The sequence below is a fragment of the Salmo salar genome, chromosome 06 (genome assembly GCF_965601325.2).
Source record: "Salmo salar chromosome 06, fSalSal1, whole genome shotgun sequence".
In the NCBI taxonomy this organism is placed as follows: domain Eukaryota; kingdom Metazoa; phylum Chordata; class Actinopteri; order Salmoniformes; family Salmonidae; genus Salmo; species Salmo salar.
In genome coordinates, this window is record NC_138296.1 from 21,264,875 (window position 1) to 21,285,640 (window position 20,766).

The 20,766-nt window shown below is 42.5% G+C and overlaps 1 protein-coding gene and 1 long non-coding RNA gene across 4 annotated transcripts in view; one reads left to right on the forward strand and one right to left on the reverse strand.

Moving 5' to 3' along the window:
- The window catches only part of LOC106606492 (transcription factor AP-4-like), a 25,191-nt gene continuing 4,425 nt past the window's right edge, over window positions 1-20,766 (forward strand). Inside the window, exons 1-6 of one of the 3 annotated variants that reach the window (XM_082976360.1) lie at window positions 1-390; window positions 2,487-2,652; window positions 11,289-11,387; window positions 11,740-11,928; window positions 16,996-17,094; window positions 20,371-20,538. In XM_082976360.1, the coding sequence (XP_082832486.1) occupies window positions 302-390; window positions 2,487-2,652; window positions 11,289-11,387; window positions 11,740-11,928; window positions 16,996-17,094; window positions 20,371-20,538 (810 nt within the window). In that variant the 5' untranslated portion in view covers window positions 1-301. Of the gene's footprint in view, window positions 391-2,486; window positions 2,695-11,288; window positions 11,388-11,739; window positions 11,929-16,995; window positions 17,095-20,370; window positions 20,539-20,766 lie in introns of all 3 variants that reach the window. The other 2 variants (XM_082976359.1, XM_082976361.1) reach the window with 2 other exon arrangements.
- LOC145879809 (uncharacterized) overlaps window positions 19,572-20,766 on the reverse strand; it is a 12,266-nt gene continuing 11,071 nt past the window's right edge. The window contains exons 2-3 of the long non-coding RNA XR_014392610.1: window positions 20,452-20,557; window positions 19,572-19,691 (exon numbers count right to left, since the gene is read on the reverse strand). This is a non-coding gene — a long non-coding RNA (uncharacterized LOC145879809). The remainder of the gene's footprint in view (window positions 19,692-20,451; window positions 20,558-20,766) is intronic.

Sequence of the window (20,766 nt, forward strand, 5' to 3'; positions counted from 1 at the left end):
GGTAGTGCTGTGTGATTCCTACCAGCTGTTTCCCGCCTTGAAAGACATCCGATCAGCTGCAACTACACACATACACGTACATGCAGAAGGAAAGAGAGAGAGAGATTGAGAGCGCCACACAACGAGGGAACCCTATCAGCTGGAAGTAGAGTAACGTTACAACTCAGAGTGCTCTGCTACTACATAAGGCATTTTCCGAATGATGAAATTATTCTAGATTTATGAACGAGGGAATTTGCACCTGAAACATATTTTGTTCGTTAATTCATTTGAACCGGGGGACACAACTGGAGAGGAAAGCATGGAGTATTTCATGGTACCAGCACAGAAGGTGCCCTCCTTGCAACATTTTAGGAAAACGGAGAAGGAAGTGATTGGGGGTCTTTGCAGGTGTGTATGCACTTTTACTATTTCGCATTATTTTATATAATAACAATTTGTTTATCTCTGCTTGTGGTGCGCACTTAGCGACTGTGGCGTGGCAACATGCTTGATTTGATCTGCATGTTATTGTGTACTGTACACGACCCACTGTCAGAGAGCGAGACAAATATTACCTTTATTGAATATCGATTAAGTACTCATATTAGGTAGAAGATGATTCAGTACATTCATATGTAACTTCATTATACCGTTACTTTAGCGAAATCTAGACATTTAATAGCTAACAAACATACCCCCACGTGGTTACATGCACACCACGCTGCTGCTGTTCCGAGAGATCCCTTGCTATTTTGATATTTTCCCAACGGTCACGTTATGTTTTGGATAAGTATACTAATTTACATAGGAGCAAGAGAGGTAGTACATGTTTAACAAAGGTGTCGCACCTTTGTTATGCATGTTTAGCCCACAAGTCCCAGAGGGTACTGTTTGCTCAGTTCGTTGGGGAGCGCGCTGAAGTTATTGTGGGCAGTGCGGCCATGCTTGTGCTAAAGTGGTGAGGGATCTGTCGTAGTCTTCCCTCCAGTAACTTCACATTTCCTGATCATTTATGAAAAAAATCACGCGAAAATTAAAGTCATCACATTTGTACAACGAAATCGCAGTTTCGCTGGTATTCTTGGCCACATTTTGGTGCACTCTAGTACGGTATGCACTGCGTCTTTTATCCCGCAGCTCAGCCATGCCGCCGCATGTACAGAGGAAGCAGTCGCATTGTTGTAATGGCGGAGGACTAGATGAGTGGTTTTGAACGCAGTAGTGTGGCGACGCGATACTAAAACAGATTGGACCGTTTGAAATTGATTGTGTCGCCGCGAGGCATTCCGCAACCGATTGAGAAATTAATAGTGGTCTTTTTAATTAGGTTGTGTGTATAGTGGAAGGCCAGTCGATGCATTTGCAACCTTTCGTAGACAGGGAGGCGGAGATGAAGGATAAAGTGTGGTCTGGGACATGTAGTTCTATTCTCGAATTGTGTAAAATTACGAATGTAGGATTTTGCATAAAATTGTGCAAGCAACACTAAATTATAGTCTTTGAGGTGCAAATTTGGCCACAATACATTCTCAAACATGATTTCTCACTTAGAAATATGTATTTATTATGATAATACTTTAATGTTTATTATGTTAATGTTGCTATAATTTGGAGACCCTGTTTAAAGCAACTCATCTAATATACTGTTCCTAGTCTGTCAAGCTATGGTGGTTGTATTTCTGACTGGGCTCGCTATTCACTACCACCCAGTCGTGATTTGGCAGAGGCTGTGTTTGCTGGCTGGTTTCTGGGATGTAAGGAAACAGCAGACACGGTCTCGGCACAATTGTTCCCTGTGTTTGCTCTGAGGCAGCTGAGTCAGTACTGATAAGAGCCTTGCTACTAGAAAGCTTCCCAGTGATACTCCCATTAGATACAGAGGATGTGGAAGTTCAATTAGACATTTCCCACCCCAAATGGAATCTGTGTGGGTGCCATGCTGAACAAATTAGGGTGACAAACGCTTTTATGGTTGGAATTCTCACAGGCTGTGTTCCGTGGGTTCAGAGGTCTGAAACAATGGGGTTTGGCCAGGGGTTCTAGCAGGAAAGTCAGCATTGTGTTGTACAGTGGGCCATGTGAGTCGCTCTGGATAAGAGCGTCTGCTAAATGACTTAAATGTAAAGTGAAGCGTCTGCTAGGGTGTTATAAGAAAACAGCATCAAAGCCTGTTCTGCACTTTCATGCTGTTTTCTCAGGGCACAGTCAGCTTGGTACGTAGGAAGCATGGCACATGACATGGCTGTTACTGTATTTTTAGCATCGAAATAGACCATCACAATGGTTCTGTTTTGAAAGCTCAGCAAAGCTTTGTTTTCTGGCTTGTTTTGATAGTTCATACACAGCTGCGCTGTTGCTCACAGTAGGTTCATTCATGTTTTGAATTTATACTCCATTCAAAACTGACCAATAGAGGTCAACTTGAAGATCTCACTTGATATCTACACTGTGGACCTTTGACCTCTATTGTGTAACCTTACGACCTCTTCTCTTCCTCCCCCCAGCCTGGCGAACATTCCCCTGACCCCGGAGACGGCACGCGACCAGGAGCGGCGGATCCGTCGGGAGATCGCCAACAGCAACGAGCGGCGGCGTATGCAGAGCATCAACTCCGGCTTCCAATCGCTCAAGACGCTCATCCCCCACAGCGACGGAGAGAAACTCAGCAAGGTGGGTCCGAGGGAGGAAAGGAAGGGAGAGAAACTCAGCAAGGTAGGTCAGACTTTGACTTGTTTATTAGACAACAACAAATTAAAACCGCGTAGCAAACTACAACGTGCATTAATGAAATTATAAGAGGACACAATAAAGGCAGAAAAGTCCACCACATATTGTGGTCAGAGAGAGAAGGAAATGGAGGGAGAACATTTAGTAAGGTCAGATAGGAGGGAGTTGGAGAGAGAGAGATCAGACAGACAGGGAGATTGGGTTAGTCTAGAGAGATCAGACAGACAGGGATATTGGGTTAGTCTAGAGAGATCAGACAGACAGGGATATTGGGTTAGTCTAGAGAGATCAGACAGACAGGGATATTGGGTTAGTCTAGAGAGATCAGACAGACAGGGATATTGGGTTAGTCTAGAGAGATCAGACAGACAGGGATATTGGGTTAGTCTAGAGAGATCAGACAGACAGGGATATTGGGTTAGTCTAGAGAGATCAGACAGACAGGGATATTGGGTTAGTCTAGAGAGATCAGACAGACAGGGATATTGGGTTAGTCTAGAGAGATCAGACAGACAGGGAGATTGGGTTAGTCTAGAGAGATCAGACAGACAGGGAGATTGGGTTAGTCTAGAGAGATCAGACAGACAGGGAGATTGGGTTAGTCTAGAGAGATCAGACAGACAGGGAGATTGGGTTAGTCTAGAGAGATCAGACAGACAGGGATATTGGGTTAGTAGGTGAAAGTCTAGAGCAGTGGATCCCAAACTCTCTATAGTCCCGTACCCCTTCAAACATTCAACCTCCAGCTGCATACACCCTCTAGCACCAGGATCAGCGCACTCTCAAATGTTGTTTTTTTGCCATCATTGTAATAAGCCTGCCACACACACACTATACGACACATTTATTAAACATAAGAATGAGTGTGAGTTTTTGTCACAACCCGGCTCATGGGAAGTGACAAAGAGCTTTTATAGGACCAGGGCACAAATAATAATATAATAATAATCAATAATTTTGCTCTTTATTTAGCTATCTTACATATAAAACGTTATTGTTCATCGAAAATTGTGAATAACTCACCACAGGTTAATGAGAAGGGTGTATTTGAAAGGATGCACATAACTCTGCAATGTTGGGTTGTGGAAAGAGTCTCAGCCTTAAATCATTTTCCACACACTGTGCCTGTATTTAGTTTTCATGCTAGTGAGGGCTGAGAATCCACTCTCACATAGGTACGTGGTTGCAAAGGGCATCAGTGTCTTAACAGTGTGATTCCTGGCTTGGCGATACTCTGAGCGCAGCCTAATCCAGAAATCTAGCAGTGGCTTCTGATTAAATTACATTTTCACGGAACCGCTTGTCTGAATTTTGATGAGGCTCTTTTGTTCAGATATTGGTAAGTGGACTGGAGGCAGGGCATGAAAGGGATAACGAATCCAGGTTTTTGTGTCATCCGTTTCGGGGAAAGTATCTACGTAATTGCGCACCCAACTCACTGCTTTGCTGTATCACATTTGACATTGTCCGTAAGCTTGAGTTCATTTTCAAACAAAAACATCACACATTAATGGAAAGACCTGTGTGTTGTCCTTGTTAATGCAGACAGAGAAGAGCTCCAACTTAGCCTCAATTTTGTCCCGCACTTTGATAGTTGCGGAGAGTCCCTGTAATCCTAGATTCAGATCATTCAGGCGAGAAAAAACATCCAGATAGGCATATGAGAAACTTGTCATCATGCAAGCAGTCAGACAAGTGAAAATTATGGTCAGTAAAGAGAACTTTAAGCTCTTCTCTCAATTAAAAAAATGTGTCAATACTTTGCCCCTTGATAACCAGCGCACTTCTGTATGTTGTAAAAGCATTACATGGTCGCTGCCCATATCATTGCATAATGCAGAAAATACACGAGAGTTCAGGGGCCTTGCTTTAACGAAGTTAACCATTTTCACTGTAGTGTCCAAAACATCTTTGAAGCTGTCAGGCATTCCCTTGGCAGCAAGAGCTTTTCGGTAGATGCTGCAGTGTACCCAAGTGGCGTCGGGAGCAACTGCTTGCACAGGCGTTACCACGCCACTATGTCTCCCTGTCATGGCTTTTGCGCCATCAGTACAGATACCAACACATCTTAACCACCAAAGTCCATTTGATGGCACAAAGCTGTCCAGTACTTTAAACATATCCTCTCCGTGTCCTGGTCCGTGGTTTCCAGAAGAGGATGTCTTCCTTAATTGACCCCCCATAAACGTAACGGACATATACCAGGAGCTGTGCCAGGCCTGCCACGTCTGTTGACTCATCCAGCTGTAACGCATAGAATTCACTGGCTTGTATGCGAAGCAGTAATTGTTTCAAAACATCTCCTGCAATGTCACTGATGCGTTGTGAAACAGTGTTGTTTGATGAAGTCATTGTCTGTATAGTTTTTTTGGCCTTTTCCCCCAGCATTGTTCCAGTCATATCCGCGGCAGCAGGAAGAATTAAGTCCTCCACAATAGTATGGGGCTTGCCTGTCCTAGCCACTCAGTAGCTCACCATATAAGACGCTTCTAGCCCCTTCTTATTCATGGTATCTGTTGCTTTTATACATGTCTTACTACTCAAAAGTCGTCTTAATTTTCGCTCAAAAAACTCCTGCGGCTTATTTTTCAAATTGGCATGTTTTGTTTCTAAATGTCTGCGCAAGATTGAAGGTTTCATCTAGTTGTGTAACGGATTGGCAGTCGTGGTGAAGGAATGAGGCACAGGAAGCAGCGAGTACAGGGTAGTGGCGTATTTAATGTACACTCACTCATCAAACAAAATATTCCCAAACACGGGAGAAAGTACACACGGCGTAAAATAGCGCCGACACGAACATGAACCGTCACAATACAAATAATCCCGCACAACACGGAAGCGGACCAGCTAACATAAATAGCCCCGCTAATTAACCAAACTAAACACAGGTGCACAAAACCAAAAAGGGAAAACCAAAAAGGGAATCAGTGGTAGCTAATAGGCCGGTGACGACGACCGCCGAGCGCCACCCGAGCAGGAGGAGGCGCCACCGTCGGTGGGAATCGTGACAAGTTGTGAGATAGTACTTTTGCACATATAACGCACTGTGGCTGAGGAAAGGCACTACTCCCAATATAAGTGAACCCCAAATCAATGTAGTTCTCATCATATTTACCTCTTTGATGGTCCAACGTCCCTGTCTGTTGTTCGGTGTTTTCCCAGGTAAGGGGGCAGTAGCTCTTCGGCTGCATCAGATTCACAACTGTCAGTGTCCATGCTAGCTGGGCTAACAACATGTAGAATTACTGATGCTAGCATTGGATGTGCTCGTGGAAGCAGAACAACTTGTGTCGTCGACGGGTGCAGGTGTAGTACTGCTGGTAGTAGCAGTACTACTAGTAGAGTTGGTATGTGTCTCTATGGACGCATGCCTAACTTTTTTTAACCATTTATCAATTTTCGAGCAAACGGAAATTGGCTACATACGGACCGTTAGTGGAATTCCCGCGAGAGAGTAACGGTTAATGTGATTGGATGTTAATTATTTGCCAAGGCTACCTGTATTTGACATTGTGTTGTTATTTCACTGAAACACTAGATGGTTTCATTTTATTTTTGGCAGTGAAACAAGGCTAATCAGGCGAGAGAGAGAAACTCGCCCAAATGTATAGCCCAGTTGGAAAATATAAATGGGCTGTTTGAAAATGTGAAGACAAAATAAATACGTTTGTTCAAATTTTGTTTAAATCTTTTATACATGTGAATCACATTTTTATTTGGCGTACCCCCGACGGCATTGTGCGTTCCCCAGTTTGGGAATACCTGGTCTAGAGAGATCAGTCAGACAGACAGGTTAAGTGGGATAGTAGGTTCAAGTCGAAAGATTAGTCACACAGACTGGGAGATTGGGTTAGTAGTTTTGTCTAGAGAGATCAGTCAGACAGACAGGGAGATTGGGTTAGTAGTTTTGTCTAGAGAGATCAGTCACACAGACAGGGAGATTGGGTTAGTAGTTTTGTCTAGAGAGATCAGTCAGACAGACAGGGAGATTGGGTTAGTAGTTTTGTCTAGAGAGATCAGTCAGACAGACAGGGAGATTGGGTTAGTAGTTTTGTCTAGAGAGATCAGTCAGACAGACAGGGAGATTGGGTTAGTAGGTTCGTCTAGAGAGATCAGACAGGGAATAGTGGGACAGTAGGTTAAGGTCTAGAGAGATCAGTCAGACGGACAGGGAGATTGGGTTAGTAGGTTCGTCTAGAGAGATCAGACAGACAGGGATAGTGGGACAGTAGGTTAAAGTCTATAGAGATCAGTCAGGTGGACAGGGAGATTGGGTTAGTAGGTTCGTCTAGAGAGATCAGACAGGGATAGTGGGACAGTAGGTTAAAGTCTATAGAAATCAGTCAGACGGACAGGGAGATTGCCATGCCTGTTCAACTCCCAGTACATATAATTCTAGATATTTACAGTGCTGCTTGAAAGAATGTGAACCCTACAGGGCTGGTCATTTATTTTGCTATAAAATATTAAAATAAACATAAAAACCCCAATTCGTAATACAGACATTCCAGGTAAATGACAGAACCAAAAAAAATATATATATTCATTGTTTATTTAACAAGTGGTTTATTTAACAGAAACTCAGATTTGATGTGTGCTCAGATATGTGAGCCCCTTCAGTCAATAGCTTGTGGCACCGCCATTAACAGCGATAACTTGGAGTAACTGTCTCCTATAGCCAGTGATCAGTCTCTGATGTCTGTTTTGAGGGATTTTTGCCAACTCCTTCTTACAGAACTCAGCCAGTTGAGTGAGGTTTGAGAGGTGTCTGGCATGAACTGTCCGCTTCAGGTCCTGCCACAGCATCTTGATTGGATTTAGGTAAGGACTTTGACTTGCCCAATCCAAAACACAAATCTTCTTTCTCCTGAGCTATTATTTGGTAGATTTGCTTTAATGCTTTGGGTCTTTGTTGGAAGACCCACTTTCGGCCCAGCTTTAGCTCCTTGACTGATGGCATGACGTTCTGTTCAAGAATCTCCTGGTATACCTCAGAATTCATGGTTCCCTTAATGATGTGAAGTCGTCCCGGTCCAAAGGAGGAAAAGCAGCCCCACATCTTGACATTCCCATCACCATGTTTGACGTTGGGATAAGGTTATTTTGGTGGTAGACAGTGTTGGGTTTTAGCCAAACATAGCAGTGTTGATTGTGAACAAAAAGGTCAATTTTGGACTCATCGGTCCAGAGAATGGACTTCCAGAAACCGTCAGGTTTCTCCAGGTGGTCTCTTGCAAAGTTAAGACGGGCAGTTTGGTTCTTCTTTGACAGCAGAGGCTTCTTCCTAGCAACCCTCCCATGTAGAGGTCGACCGATTCTGATTTTTCGATACCGATTATTGGAGGACCAAAAAAAAAAAACGATACCGATTAATCGTCCGATTGTTTTCTTTTTTATATATATAATGACAATTACAACAATACTGAATGAACACTTATTTTAACTTAATATAATACATCAATAAAATCAATTTAGCCTCAAATAAATAATGAAACATGTTCAATTTGGTTTAAATAATGCAAAACAAAGTGTTGGAGAAGAAAGTAAAAGTGCAATATGTGCCATGTAAGGGCTGTCGTCGTAATAAAACCAAGGTGCAGCGGAGGATGTGTGTTCATCTTGATATTTAATGAAAAAAGAAGAACACTATACAAAAATAAACCAAAGACAGCAAAACAGTCCTGTCAGGAAAACTCTCAACAGAAAGCACTAGACAGAAACAATCACCCACAAAAACCCAAAGGAAAAACAGGCTACTTATGTGTGACTCCCAATCAGCAACAACAAACTACAGCTGTGCCTGATTGGGAGCCACACGGCCAAAATCAACGAAACAAACCAACCTAGAAAAAAGAACAGAACGCCCACCCAATGTAACAGGGCGTTACAGCTATGTAAGAAAGCTAATGTTTAAGTGCCTTGCTCAGAACATGGGAACATATGAAAGCTAGTGGTTCCTTTTAACATGAGTCTTCAATATTCCCAGGTAAGAAGTTTTAGGTTGTAGTTATTATATTATATATTATTATTATTATAGGAATTATATAGGACTATTTCTCTCTATACGATTTGTATTTCATATACCTTTGACTATTGGATGTTCTTATAAGCACTTTAGTATTGCCATTGTAACAGTATAGCTTCCGTCCCTCTCCTCGCTCCTACCTGGGCTCGAACCAGGAACACATCGACAACAGCCACCCTCGAAGCAGCGTTACCCATGCAGAGGAAGGGGAAAAACTACTCCAAGTCTCAGAGCGAGTGACGTTTGGAACGCTATTAGCTTGCACCCGGCTAACTAGCTAGCCATTTCACATCGGTTAGACCAGCCTAATCTTGGGAGTTGATAGGCTTGAAGGGGTGGGTATAATTTGTGGAATGTTCCAACAGGAATCTGTTCCAAAAAAACGTAAAGTAAAAGGTTGCCAACCAACAACGTAGCTTATTCTTAATGTTTGTCCATAGGCAAACAGACATGTGAGGACAGACATTTTTCGGAATAAACGTGATGAGTGAAAAACGCAATGAAATAGACCACTCCCTACCCGGTATCTTATTCTGCCGCTATACAACTTTGTATGCGTTGTTTTTTGGAAACCTTTATTTACAAAGTTTTTGGAATAGATTCCTGTTGGAACGATCAGCAAATTATACCCACCCAGGTTGAAGTCATAAACAGCGCAATGCTTGAAGCACAGCGAAGGGCTGTTTGAATGAATGCTTACGAGCCTGCTGCTGCCAACCACCGCTCAGTCAGACTGCTCTATCAAATCATAGACTTAATTATAATATAATAAACACACAGAAATACGAGCCTTGGGTCATTAATATGGTCGAATCTGGAAACTATCATCTCGAAAACAAACATTTTTTTCTTTCAGTGACATACGGAACCGTTCTGTATTTTATCTAACGGGTGGCTAAGTCTAAATATTCCTGTTAGGCATTGATGTTTATGGTTAGGTACATTGGTGCAACGACAGTACTTTTTTCGCAAATGCGCTTGTTAAAATCAACACCCGTTTGTCGAAGTAGGCTGTGATTCAATGAAAATTAACAGGCACCGCATCGATCATATGCAACGCAGGACACGTTAGATAAACTAGTAATATCATCAACCATGTGTAGTTAACTAGTGATTATGTTAAGATTGATAGTTTTTTATAATTCTAATGCTAGCTAGCAACTTACCTTTGCTTCTTGCTGCCCTCGCGTTACAGGTAGTCAGCCTGTTAATCCTTGTGGAGTGCAATGTAAGGCAGGTGGTTAGAGCGTTGGACTAGTAACCGAAGGTTGCAAAAACGAATCCCCGCTGAACAAGGCAGTTAACCCCCGTTTCTAGGCCGTCATTGTAAATAAGAATGTGTTCTTAATCTGACTTGCCTAGTTAAATAAAGGTGTTTTTTTTTAAAGTACAAAAAAAAGGCAAATCGGTGGCCAAAAATACCGATTACCGATTGTTATGAAAACTTGAAATCGGCCCTAATTAATCGGCCATTCCGATTAATCGGTCGACCTCTACTCCCATGAATGGCATTTGGATTCAGTGTTCTTATTGTTGAAGCATGCACAGTTACATGAGATGCAGCAAGGGAGGTCCTGCAAATCTCTAGATGTTATATTTGGGTTGGCTTTTACCTGATTTATTATTGTTCTTGTGGCTCTTGGGGATATTTTGGAAGGGCGTCCACTTCAAGGCCGAGTTGCTGTCATGTTAAATACTCTTCTTTTGCCTCACAGTGGACTGATGGAGCTCAAATCTTTTTGAGATGATTTTATAGCCTTCCCCAGACTGATGTGCTCTCACTACCCACGTTCTAATGTCCTCTGAGCTCTCTTTTCCTCTCGGCATGGTGTGCTTTGCATTCACCTGGATGGGTAACACCAAACTGGCCAGGTTTCTTATCTCTATTTATCAGAGTCCCGCCCAAACTCTTTCCTAACGATCTCTCCTTTGATTGGTTTATTTGGTACCCAATTATTTTACCCACCTGATTCTACTTACCTACTTGATTTAACCAATGCAACTTGGGGTTCACTTATTTTTGCACCTGCACTAATTCCTTTTTAATGTTGTTTTTCTACTACGCACATGATTTCCTGTACACCAACATATGGTATTGGTAAATATGAAGCTGTTATGTCAGATCAAAAAGACTGGTTCTGGTTAAATGAAGATTTCATGGTAAAGACTAAACAAATCTGTAATAGAACAAGGGGTTCACAAAGTGTCAAGCAGACCTGTAACACGTACTGATAAGTTGCTAGACAAGTCTTCCCTTTGAAGTTGTACAGGCTCTTGTTGCTGCTACAGCACCAGCCAAGAGGCTCTTGTTGCTGCTACAGCACCAGCCAAGAGGCTCTTGTTGCTGCTACAGCACCAGCCAAGAGGCTGTTGTTGCTGCTACAGCACCAGCCAAGAGGCTCTTGTTGCTGCTACAGCACCAGCCAAGAGGCTCTTGTTGCTGCTACAGCACCAGCCAAGAGGCTGTTGTTGCTGCTACAGCACCAGTCAAGAGGCTGTTGTTGCTGTTATGTATAATTTTGTCGTAGTTATAACAGTGTTCACTCCTCTACAGGCGGCCATCTTGCAGCAGACAGCAGAGTACATCTTCGCTCTGGAGCAGGAGAAGACACGACTACTGCAGCAGAACAGCCAGCTCAAACGCTTCATTCAGGTGAGACACAGTCATCATTTGGTGTCACTAGTGTGCACCCCCCATTTAGTTTGGATACGCAGTTGTTCCTACCAGCACGTGGCTTTCTAGACACACTACTGTGCTCAGAATCATTACTTAGTTTTTTAACAATAGTAATCTGGCCTCAGTAGATGAGAAATGTTCTACTCTTCTCAGCACTTAAAATTGAGTTTACTTTCCTGTGTCCATTCCTTAGTTCATAGACTGTTCATCAAACACACTGCAATGGAAGGAATCACCCGTCGTAGTCCAAATCAACCCTATCTTAGTCCTCCATGACTTACTCTCTGACTCTCCCTCCCTCCTTTCGCTCCCTCTCTTGCTCCAACAGGAGTTCAGCGGCTCCTCCCCAAAGAGGAGGCGCGGGGCGGAGGAGAAGGATGAAGGGATCGGTTCCCCAGACATTTTGGAGGAGGAGAAGACGGAGGACCTGCGGAGGGAGATGGTGGAGCTGAGACAGCAGCTGGACAAGGAGCGCTCTGTTCGAATGATGCTGGAGGAGCATTTGAGACAGGAGGAGGTAGGAGCAAAGACACACAACCACAACAAGTAATTGTCAGGAACCACCGTATTCAGGGTGTGCACAGCGTGTTTGAAGTGATTGAAGTACTTGAATTTGGAGCTCAGAAAATCAAGTACTGGAAAACCTTGAGTTGAAAATCAGTAATTTCCTCAATTTGGTCGTTAAAAAGTCCCTGACAATATTGTAGGCTATTTATAAACTCTCCTGCTCCAATATAATTATCCAATGATTTTATTTCTGATCAGTTTTTGTGAGAGTTTCCCACCGTTTCAATTGATGGGTGTTGGGCTAGTTTGTTGTGGTAAAACCATTTCATGATGTCAACAAAAGAATATTGACTTCAACTTGGCGTTCCATTACAAAGGAAACAGTTTTTGTTGTTGTTGCTTTCTCGTTTGAAAAACATGATACCAAACTAGAGGTCGACCGATTATGATTTTTTTCAACGCCGATACCGATTATTGGAGGACCATAAAAAGCCGGTACCGATTAATCGGACGATTTTTTTTTTTTTTTTTTTAGTTATTTTTATGTATATATGTATGTATGTAATAATGACAATTACAACAATACTGAATGAACACTTTTATTTTAATTTAATATAATACATCAATAAAATCAATTTAGTCTCAAATAAATAATGAAACATGTTCAATTTGGTTTAAATAATGCAAAAACAAAGTGTTGGAGAAGAAAGTAAAAGTGTAATATTTCCCATGTAAAAAAGCTAACGTTTAAGTTCCTTGCTCAGAACATGAGAACATATGAAAGCTGGTGGTTCCTTTTAACATGAGTCTTCAATATTCCCAGGTAAGAAGTTTTAGGATGTAGTTATTATAGGAATTAGGACTATTTCTCTCTATACCATTTGTATTTCCTATACCTTTGACTATTGGATGTTCTTATAGGCACTTTAGTATTGCCAGCCTAATCTCGGGAGTTGATAGGCTTGAAGTCATAAACAGCGCAATGCTTGAAGCACAGCGAAGAGCTGCTGGCAAATGCAGGAAAGTGCTGTTTGAATGAATGCTTACGAGCCTGCTGCTGCCTACCATCGCTCAGTCAGACTGCTCTATCAAATCATAGACTTAATTATAATATAATAACTGTCAGGTGTCAGTTGTGCAGAGATGAGAACGGAGTCAGGCTCAGGACACAGAACTGAGTAAAATAACGTACTCGGGAAAGTAATCAGCCAAATATATCCACGCCGGGATAACAAAACCAGGAAACAATCATGCACAAAACATAATGAGAACCAGTGGGTTAAATAGGGAAATAATAATAACGTAATGGGAACCAGGTGTGAACAATCAAGACATAACAAATGGAAAAAGAAACGTGGATCGGTGGCAACTAGAAAGCCGGTGACGACGACCGCCGAACGCCGCCCGAACAAGGAGAGGCACCAACTTCGGCGGAAGTCGTGACAATAACACACAGAAATACGAGCCTTAGGTCATGCATATGGTCAAATCCGGATACTATCATTTTGAAAACAATCGTTTATTCTTTCAGTGAAATGTGGAACCGTTCCGTATTTTATCTAATGGGTGGCATCCCTAAGTCTAAATATTCCTGTTACATTACACAACCTTCAATGGTATGTCATAATTATGTACAATTCTGGCAAATTAATTACGGTCTTTGTTAGGAAGAAATGATCTTCACACAGTTCGCAACGAGCCAGGAAGCCCAACTGCTGCATATACCCTGACTGCTTGCACGGAACGCAAGAGAAGTGACCCAATTTCCCTAGTTAAAAGAAATTCATGTTAGCAGGCAATACTAACTAAATATGCAGGTTTAAAAATATATACTTGTGTATTGATTTTAAGAAAGGCATTGATGTTTATTGTTAGGTACACATTGGTGCAACGACAGTGCTTTTTTCATGAATGCGCTTGTTAAATCAACACCCGTTTGGCGAAGTAGGCTGTGATTCGATGATAAATTAACAGGCACCGCATTGATTATATGCAACGTAGGACACGCTAGGTAAACTAGTAATATCATCAACCATGTGTAGTTAACTAGTGATTATGTTAAGATTGATTGTTTTTTATAAGATAAGTTTAATGCTAGCTAGCACCTTACCTTGGCTCCTTGCTGCCCTCACATAACAGGTAGTCAGCCTGCCACGCAGTCTCCTTGTTGAGTGCAATGTCATCGGCCATAATCGGTGTCCAAAAATGACGATTACCGATTGTTATGAAAACTTGAAATCGGCCCTAATTAATCTGCCATTCCAATTAACCTCTCTGGTATCATTGGGACGCTAGCGTCCCACCTCGACAACAGCCAGTGAAATTGCAGGGCGCCAAATTCAAACAACAGAAATCCCATAATTAAAATTCCTCAAACATACAAGTATTATACACCATTTTAAAGATGAACTTCTTGTTAATTCAACCACAGTGTCCAATTTGAAAAAGGCTTTACGGCGAAAGCACACCATGCGATTATGTTAGGACAGCGCCTAGCCACAAGAAACCATACTGACATTTTCCAGCCAAGGAGAGGACTCACAAAAGTCAGAAATGGCGATTAAATTAATCACTTACCTTTGATGATCTTCATCTGGTGGCACTCCCAGGACTCCATGTTACACAATAAATGTTTGTTTTGTTCAATAATGTCCCTCTTTATGTCCAAAAACCTCAGTTTAAATTGGCGCGTTATGTTCAGTAATGCATTGTCTCAAATAACATCCGGTGAAATTGCAGAGAGGCAAATCAAATTACAGAAATACTCATCATAAACATTGGTGAAAGATACAAGTGTTATACATAGGATTAAAGATAAACGTCTTGTTAATCCAGCCGCTGTGTCAGATTTTAAACAGGCTTTACGGCGAAAGCACACCATGTGATTATGTTAGCACAGCGCCTAGCCACAAAACACCATACAGACATTTTCCAGCCAAGGAGGACTCACAAAAGTCAGAAATAGCGATTAAATTAATCACTTACCTTTGATGATCTTCATCTGGTGGCACTCCCAGGACTCCATGTTCCACAATAAATGTTTGTTTTGTTCGATAATGTCCCTTTTTTATGTCCAAAAACCTCCGTTTTGTTGGTGCGTTTAGTTCAGTAATCCAAAGGCACAAAGCGCGCTCTCAACATCCAGACCAAAAGTCAAAAAGTACAATAAAAGTTCATAGAAACATATCAAACGATGTTTAAAATCAATCCTCAGGTTGTTTTTGTCATAAATAATCGATATTTCAACTGGACAAAAGCTTCGTCAATAGAAAAGGAGAAGCAAGAAAGGTGCGCTCCCGATCACACGCTGGACTCATGTCTGGAAATTTCCACTGTCCTCTCATTGAAAGTGCTGTATCTCCCTAATTTTTCAGAGTAAAAGCCTGAAACAATGCCTAAAGACTGGCCACATGTAGAAGAAGCCATAGAGATCGTGAACTGGGTCCTAAGTCTTTGTATGGTGGATAGGCTTTCAATGGAAAACCAGCCTTTCAAAATAATAGTACTTCCTGGATGGATTTTCCTCAGCTTTTCGCCTGCCATATCAGTTCTGTTATACTCACATACATTATTTTAACAGTTTTGGAAACTTTAGAGTGTTTTCTATCCAAATCTACCAATTATATGCATATCCTAGCTTCTGGGCCTGAGTAGCAGGCAGTTTACTTTGGGCACGCTTTTCATCCAAAATTCCGAATGCTGCCCCCTACCCTAGTGAAGTTAATCGGTCGACCTCTATACAAAACCCTTATACATCTGAAATGGCGAGGGTGAGATTAATGCTACTGTTAGGCTACATGGAAGGGTGAGACTAATGCTACTGGTAGCCTACATAGCGAGGGTGAGATTAATGCTACTGGTAGCCTACATGGACAGGGGGAGATTAATGCTGCTGGTAGCCTACATGGACAGGGTGAGATTAATGCTACTGGTAGCCTACATGGACAGGGGGAGATTAATGCTACTGGTAGCCTACATGGACAGGGGAAGATTAATGCTACTGGTAGCCTACATGGACAGGGGGAGATTAATGCTACTGGTAGCCTACATGGACAGGGGGAGATTAATGCTACTGGTAGCCTACATGGACAGGGGAAGATTAATGCTACTGGTAGCCTACATGGACAGGGGGAGATTAATGCTACTGGTAGCCTACATGGACAGGGGGAGATTAATGCTACTGGTAGCCTACATGGACAGGGGAAGATTAATGCTACTGGTAGCCTACATGGACAGGGTGAGATTAATGCTACCGGTAGCCTACATGGACAGGGTGAGATTAATGCTACGGTAGCCCACATGGACAGGGTGAGATTAATGCTACTGTTAGTCTACATGAACAGGCTTTATCAGTGTGCTTGCATTGCCAACATCACTACCGGTAGGCTGTAAAATTCAATCTATTTGAATACCAATGCATAGTACCATTTGGAAGGCCTATAAAATGTACCTCATGTTTTAGCATGATAATACACAGCCTCATGTCGCAAGGATCTGTACACAGTTCCTGGAAGCTGAAACTGTGTCAGTTCTTCTATGGCCTGCATACTCACCAGACATGTCACCCATTGAGCATGTTTGGGATGCTCTGGATGAACGTGTACGACAACGTGTTCCAGTTCCCGCCAATATCCAGAAACTTCGCACAGCCATTGAAGAGGAGTATGGGGAACATTCCATAGGCCACAATCAACTGCCTGATCAACTCTATGTGAAGGAGAAATGTCGCGCTGCATGACGCAAATGGTGGTCACACCACATACTAACTGGTTTTCTGATCCACGCCCCTACCTTTTTTTCCCAACAGATTTATATCTGTATTCCCAATCATGTGAAATCCATAAAATAGGGCCTAATTAATTTATATCAATTGACTGATTTCCTTATACTCAATAAAGTCTTTATAATTGTTGCATGTTGCGTTTATATTTATGTTCAGTATATAAAGACCAATCCAAGGCTTTAATGACCATACTCATTAGCAATGTTGCGCAGAGATAATAGATATGACGGTGCATATTCAGTAATGGCCGTGTTATGGTCTCCAGTCTGAGTCCTACCTCTGTTAACCACTCAGGTCTGCTGTGTTGTGGTTGGTGGTACTCAGCCTGAACATGTGTTAGGAACTCACTCCGAGCAGCAGGAGAGAGCCAGCACCCCAGCCCACAGCCCACAGGTGAGAGAAAGAGACTGAGAGACATACAATCACACTTGCATATCAACACACACTAGTGATATGACTGACATATGTTCAGAGGACGCACACATACACACACTACTGATGTGACATACAGTCGTGGCCAAAGGTTTTGAGAATGACACAAATATTAATTTTCAAAAAGTCTGCTGCCTCAGTTTGTATGATGGAAATTTGCATATACTCCAGAATGTTATGAGGAGTGATCAGATTAATTGCAAAGTCCCTCTTTGCCATGCAAATTAACTGAATCCCCCAAAAACATTTCCACTGCATTTCAGCCCTGCCACAAAAGGACCAGCTGACATCATGTCAGTGATTCTCTCATTAACACAGTGTGAGTGTTGACGAGGACAAGGCTGAAGATCATTCTGTCATGCTGATTGAGTTCGAATAACAGACTGGAAGTTTCAAAAGGAGGGTGGTGCTTGGAATCATTGTTCTTCCTCTGTCAACCACGGTTACCTGCAAGGAAACACGTGCTGTGATCATTGCTTTGGACAAAAATGGCTTCACAGGCAAGGATATTGCTGCCAGTAAGATTGCACCTAAATCAACAATTTATCGGATCATCAAGAACTTCAAGGAGAGCGGTTCAATTGTTGTGAAGAAAGCTTCAGGGTGCCCAAGAAAGTCCAGCAAGTGCCAGAACCGTCTCCTAAAGTTGATTCAGCTGATCGGGGCACCACCAGTACAGAGCTTGCTCAGGAATGGCAGCAGGCAGGTGTGAGTGCATCACAGTGAGGCAAAGACTTTTGGAGGATGGCCTGGTGTCAGGAAGGGCAGCAAAGAAGCCACTTCTCTCCAGGAAAAACATCAGGGACAGACTGATATTCTGCAGAAGGTACAGGGATTGGACTGCTGAGGACTGGGGTAAAGTCATTTTCTCTGATGAATCCCCTTTCCGATTGTTTAGGGCATCCGGAAAAAAGCTTGTCCGGAGAAGACAAGGTGAGCGCTACCATCAGTCCTGTGTCATGCCAACAGTAAAGCATCCTGAGACCAATCATGTGTGGGGATGCTTCTCAGCCAAGGGAGTGGGCTCACTTGCAATTTTTCCTAAGAACACAGCCATGAATAAAGAATGGTACCAACACATCCTCCGAGAGCAACTTCTCCCAACCATCCAGGAACAGTTTGGTGACGAACAATGCCTTTTCCAGCATGATGGAGCACCTTGCCATAAGGCAAAAGTGATAACTAAGTGGCTCGGGGAACAAAACCTCAATATTTTGGGTCCATGGCCAGGAAACTCCCCAGACCTTAATCCCATTGAGAACTTGTGGTCAATCCTCAAGAGGCTGGTGGAAAAACAAAAACCCACAAATTCTGACAAACTCCAAGCATTGATTATGCAAGAATGGGCTGCCATCAGTCAGGATGTGGCCCAGATGTTAATTGGCAGCATGCCAGGGTGGATTGCAGAGGTCTTGAAAAAGAAGGGTCAACACCACAAATATTGACTCTTTGCATCAACTTCATGTAATTGTCAATAAAAGCCTTTGACACTTATGAAATGCTTGTAATTTTACTTCAGTATTCCATAGTAACATTTGACAAAAATATCTAAAGACACTGAAGCAGCAAACTCTGTGGAAATTAAGATTTGTGTACATTCTCAAAACTTTTGGCCACGACTGTACATTATTGTCTCCAGAGGCGTCAGGAAGACTCTAAATCGCCACAGTGGAAACGCATCAACACAACACCCGTCTGAGAATAACATAGCTGAGCTCAAGGTTTACCGTGGTCAACAACTCTGACACATTTACGGTCGACTCTCCATTACCGGCGCACAGATCACTACGTTTCAGTCACATCCTTGAGAGCCCGGGAATCATTCTAGTCCCATATTTTTGTTGTTATTGCTTTTGCCTGATTCTGTTCTGCTCTCAAAATAACACTTGTTTTAACTAGAGAAACAACACAACTGGATGTTGTAAGTCCACAATAATGCTTAGACCAGGAGACAACTTTTGAGGTGTGGAAAAAAAGAAAGGTTGATTTTGGGGTGTAGTTACCCTTTAATTGAGCTGCACACCAGCCAGAGACTGTTGTTTGGGTAGCAATGTTTCTGTAGCGTTCATTTGATGGCAGAGTTTACAAAACAAATGTCCACTCGATTGATGCAAATAATCATGATATCATTCTGCCAGGTAGGCTTAGGCTACTTTTTTAGTTAACGTTTAATTGATACGGTTTTTGGGAACCTTTTCTGTCTACCAGAAGATGGTTGTCATGACATTAGCATCATCACTAGCGGCTACACGAAGTGGTAGACAAACGTGCACACACAGACACGGGCGTTCCTGTGCTGTTGCCTCTTCAGAAAGTTGAAGGAAAATAGGAATCACTGATGCATTTTGTTCATTTTATATGGCCCTAGAAATCCCGTCTCTGTGGTGAAGGTCTCTCCCTCCCTCCTACCCTCCCTCCTACCCTCCCCCACGGTGGCATCTCAGGTTGAATAGGGAACAGCATGATGACAAGCAGTGTCATTGGGGCTCAGGCTGTAGAATGTAGAGAGGAACATAGTTGTAGTTGTATTGTTGTTCACCAGAGGGCAGCAGAAGCTCCTAGGAAAGAGGTGTTGGGAAGATGAGTCTGATGTATTTCCTTGTTATTAAATAATAAAGCTTGGATATAGTCTGTTGTTAGTCATCATGTGGCGTTTTAGGGTGACTGAAACAAATGGCTTGCTCTTTCTAAAAATTTACTTTTCGAGTGTCAACCAGTGTTTTCGGGGATCGGTTTGGGCAAGGAGAGGTGCAGAATCACTCATCTTGATCCCATGAATACAGTGCATTCAGAAAGTATTCAGACCCCTTGACCTTTTCCACATTTTGTTACGTTACAGCCTCTAAAATTGATAACATTTATTATTTTCCTCATCAATCTACACACAATACCCAATAAGGACAAAGTGAACAGGTTTTTAGAAATTTTAGCAAATGTATTCAAAATAAACAACTGAAATTAATACATTTACATAAGTATTCAGACCCTTTACTCAGTGCTTTGTTGAAGCACCTGTTTTTTCTTTGTCAGATTAATGAGATTGATGGGGGGGGGACAATTTAATCAATTTTAGAATAAGGCTTTAACCTAACAAAATGTGGAAAAAGTCAAGGGGTCTGAATACACTGTAGTTATTTGGGATGCAAGGTGATTTGTGATTCCGTGCAGTCTGACTAATGTATCTCTAACATGCACAATGTATATCTATGTGACCTCTTCATCCTCCTGCCCCTCCAGGTGCTGGCCCCCAGGTCGCCCCCCGCCCCCACCCACCACCCCACAGTCATCGTCCCAGCCCCCGCACAAGCCCCGCCTCACCATCACGTCACTGTGGTAACCATGGGCCCGGCCTCTGTCATCAACACAGCCTCCACGTCTCGCCAGAACCTGGACACCATTGTGCAGGTGAGCCAAAGAAGAACACCTGTGGAGAAATTGTAGTTGTATCAAACGCAGGGAGAAAAAACTGCGCTCTCTGAATTTATGCAACCGTTATCTTTGGTATGTTGCAGATAGATTTTTCTTCAGTCAGAACTACATTTGGTAGTTCTATGGAAAGTATCCATAAAAAGTGGCAATTGTCAATGCATTTCCACATGTGAACACCAGATGGTGGTGTAGTCACTGCGTCTG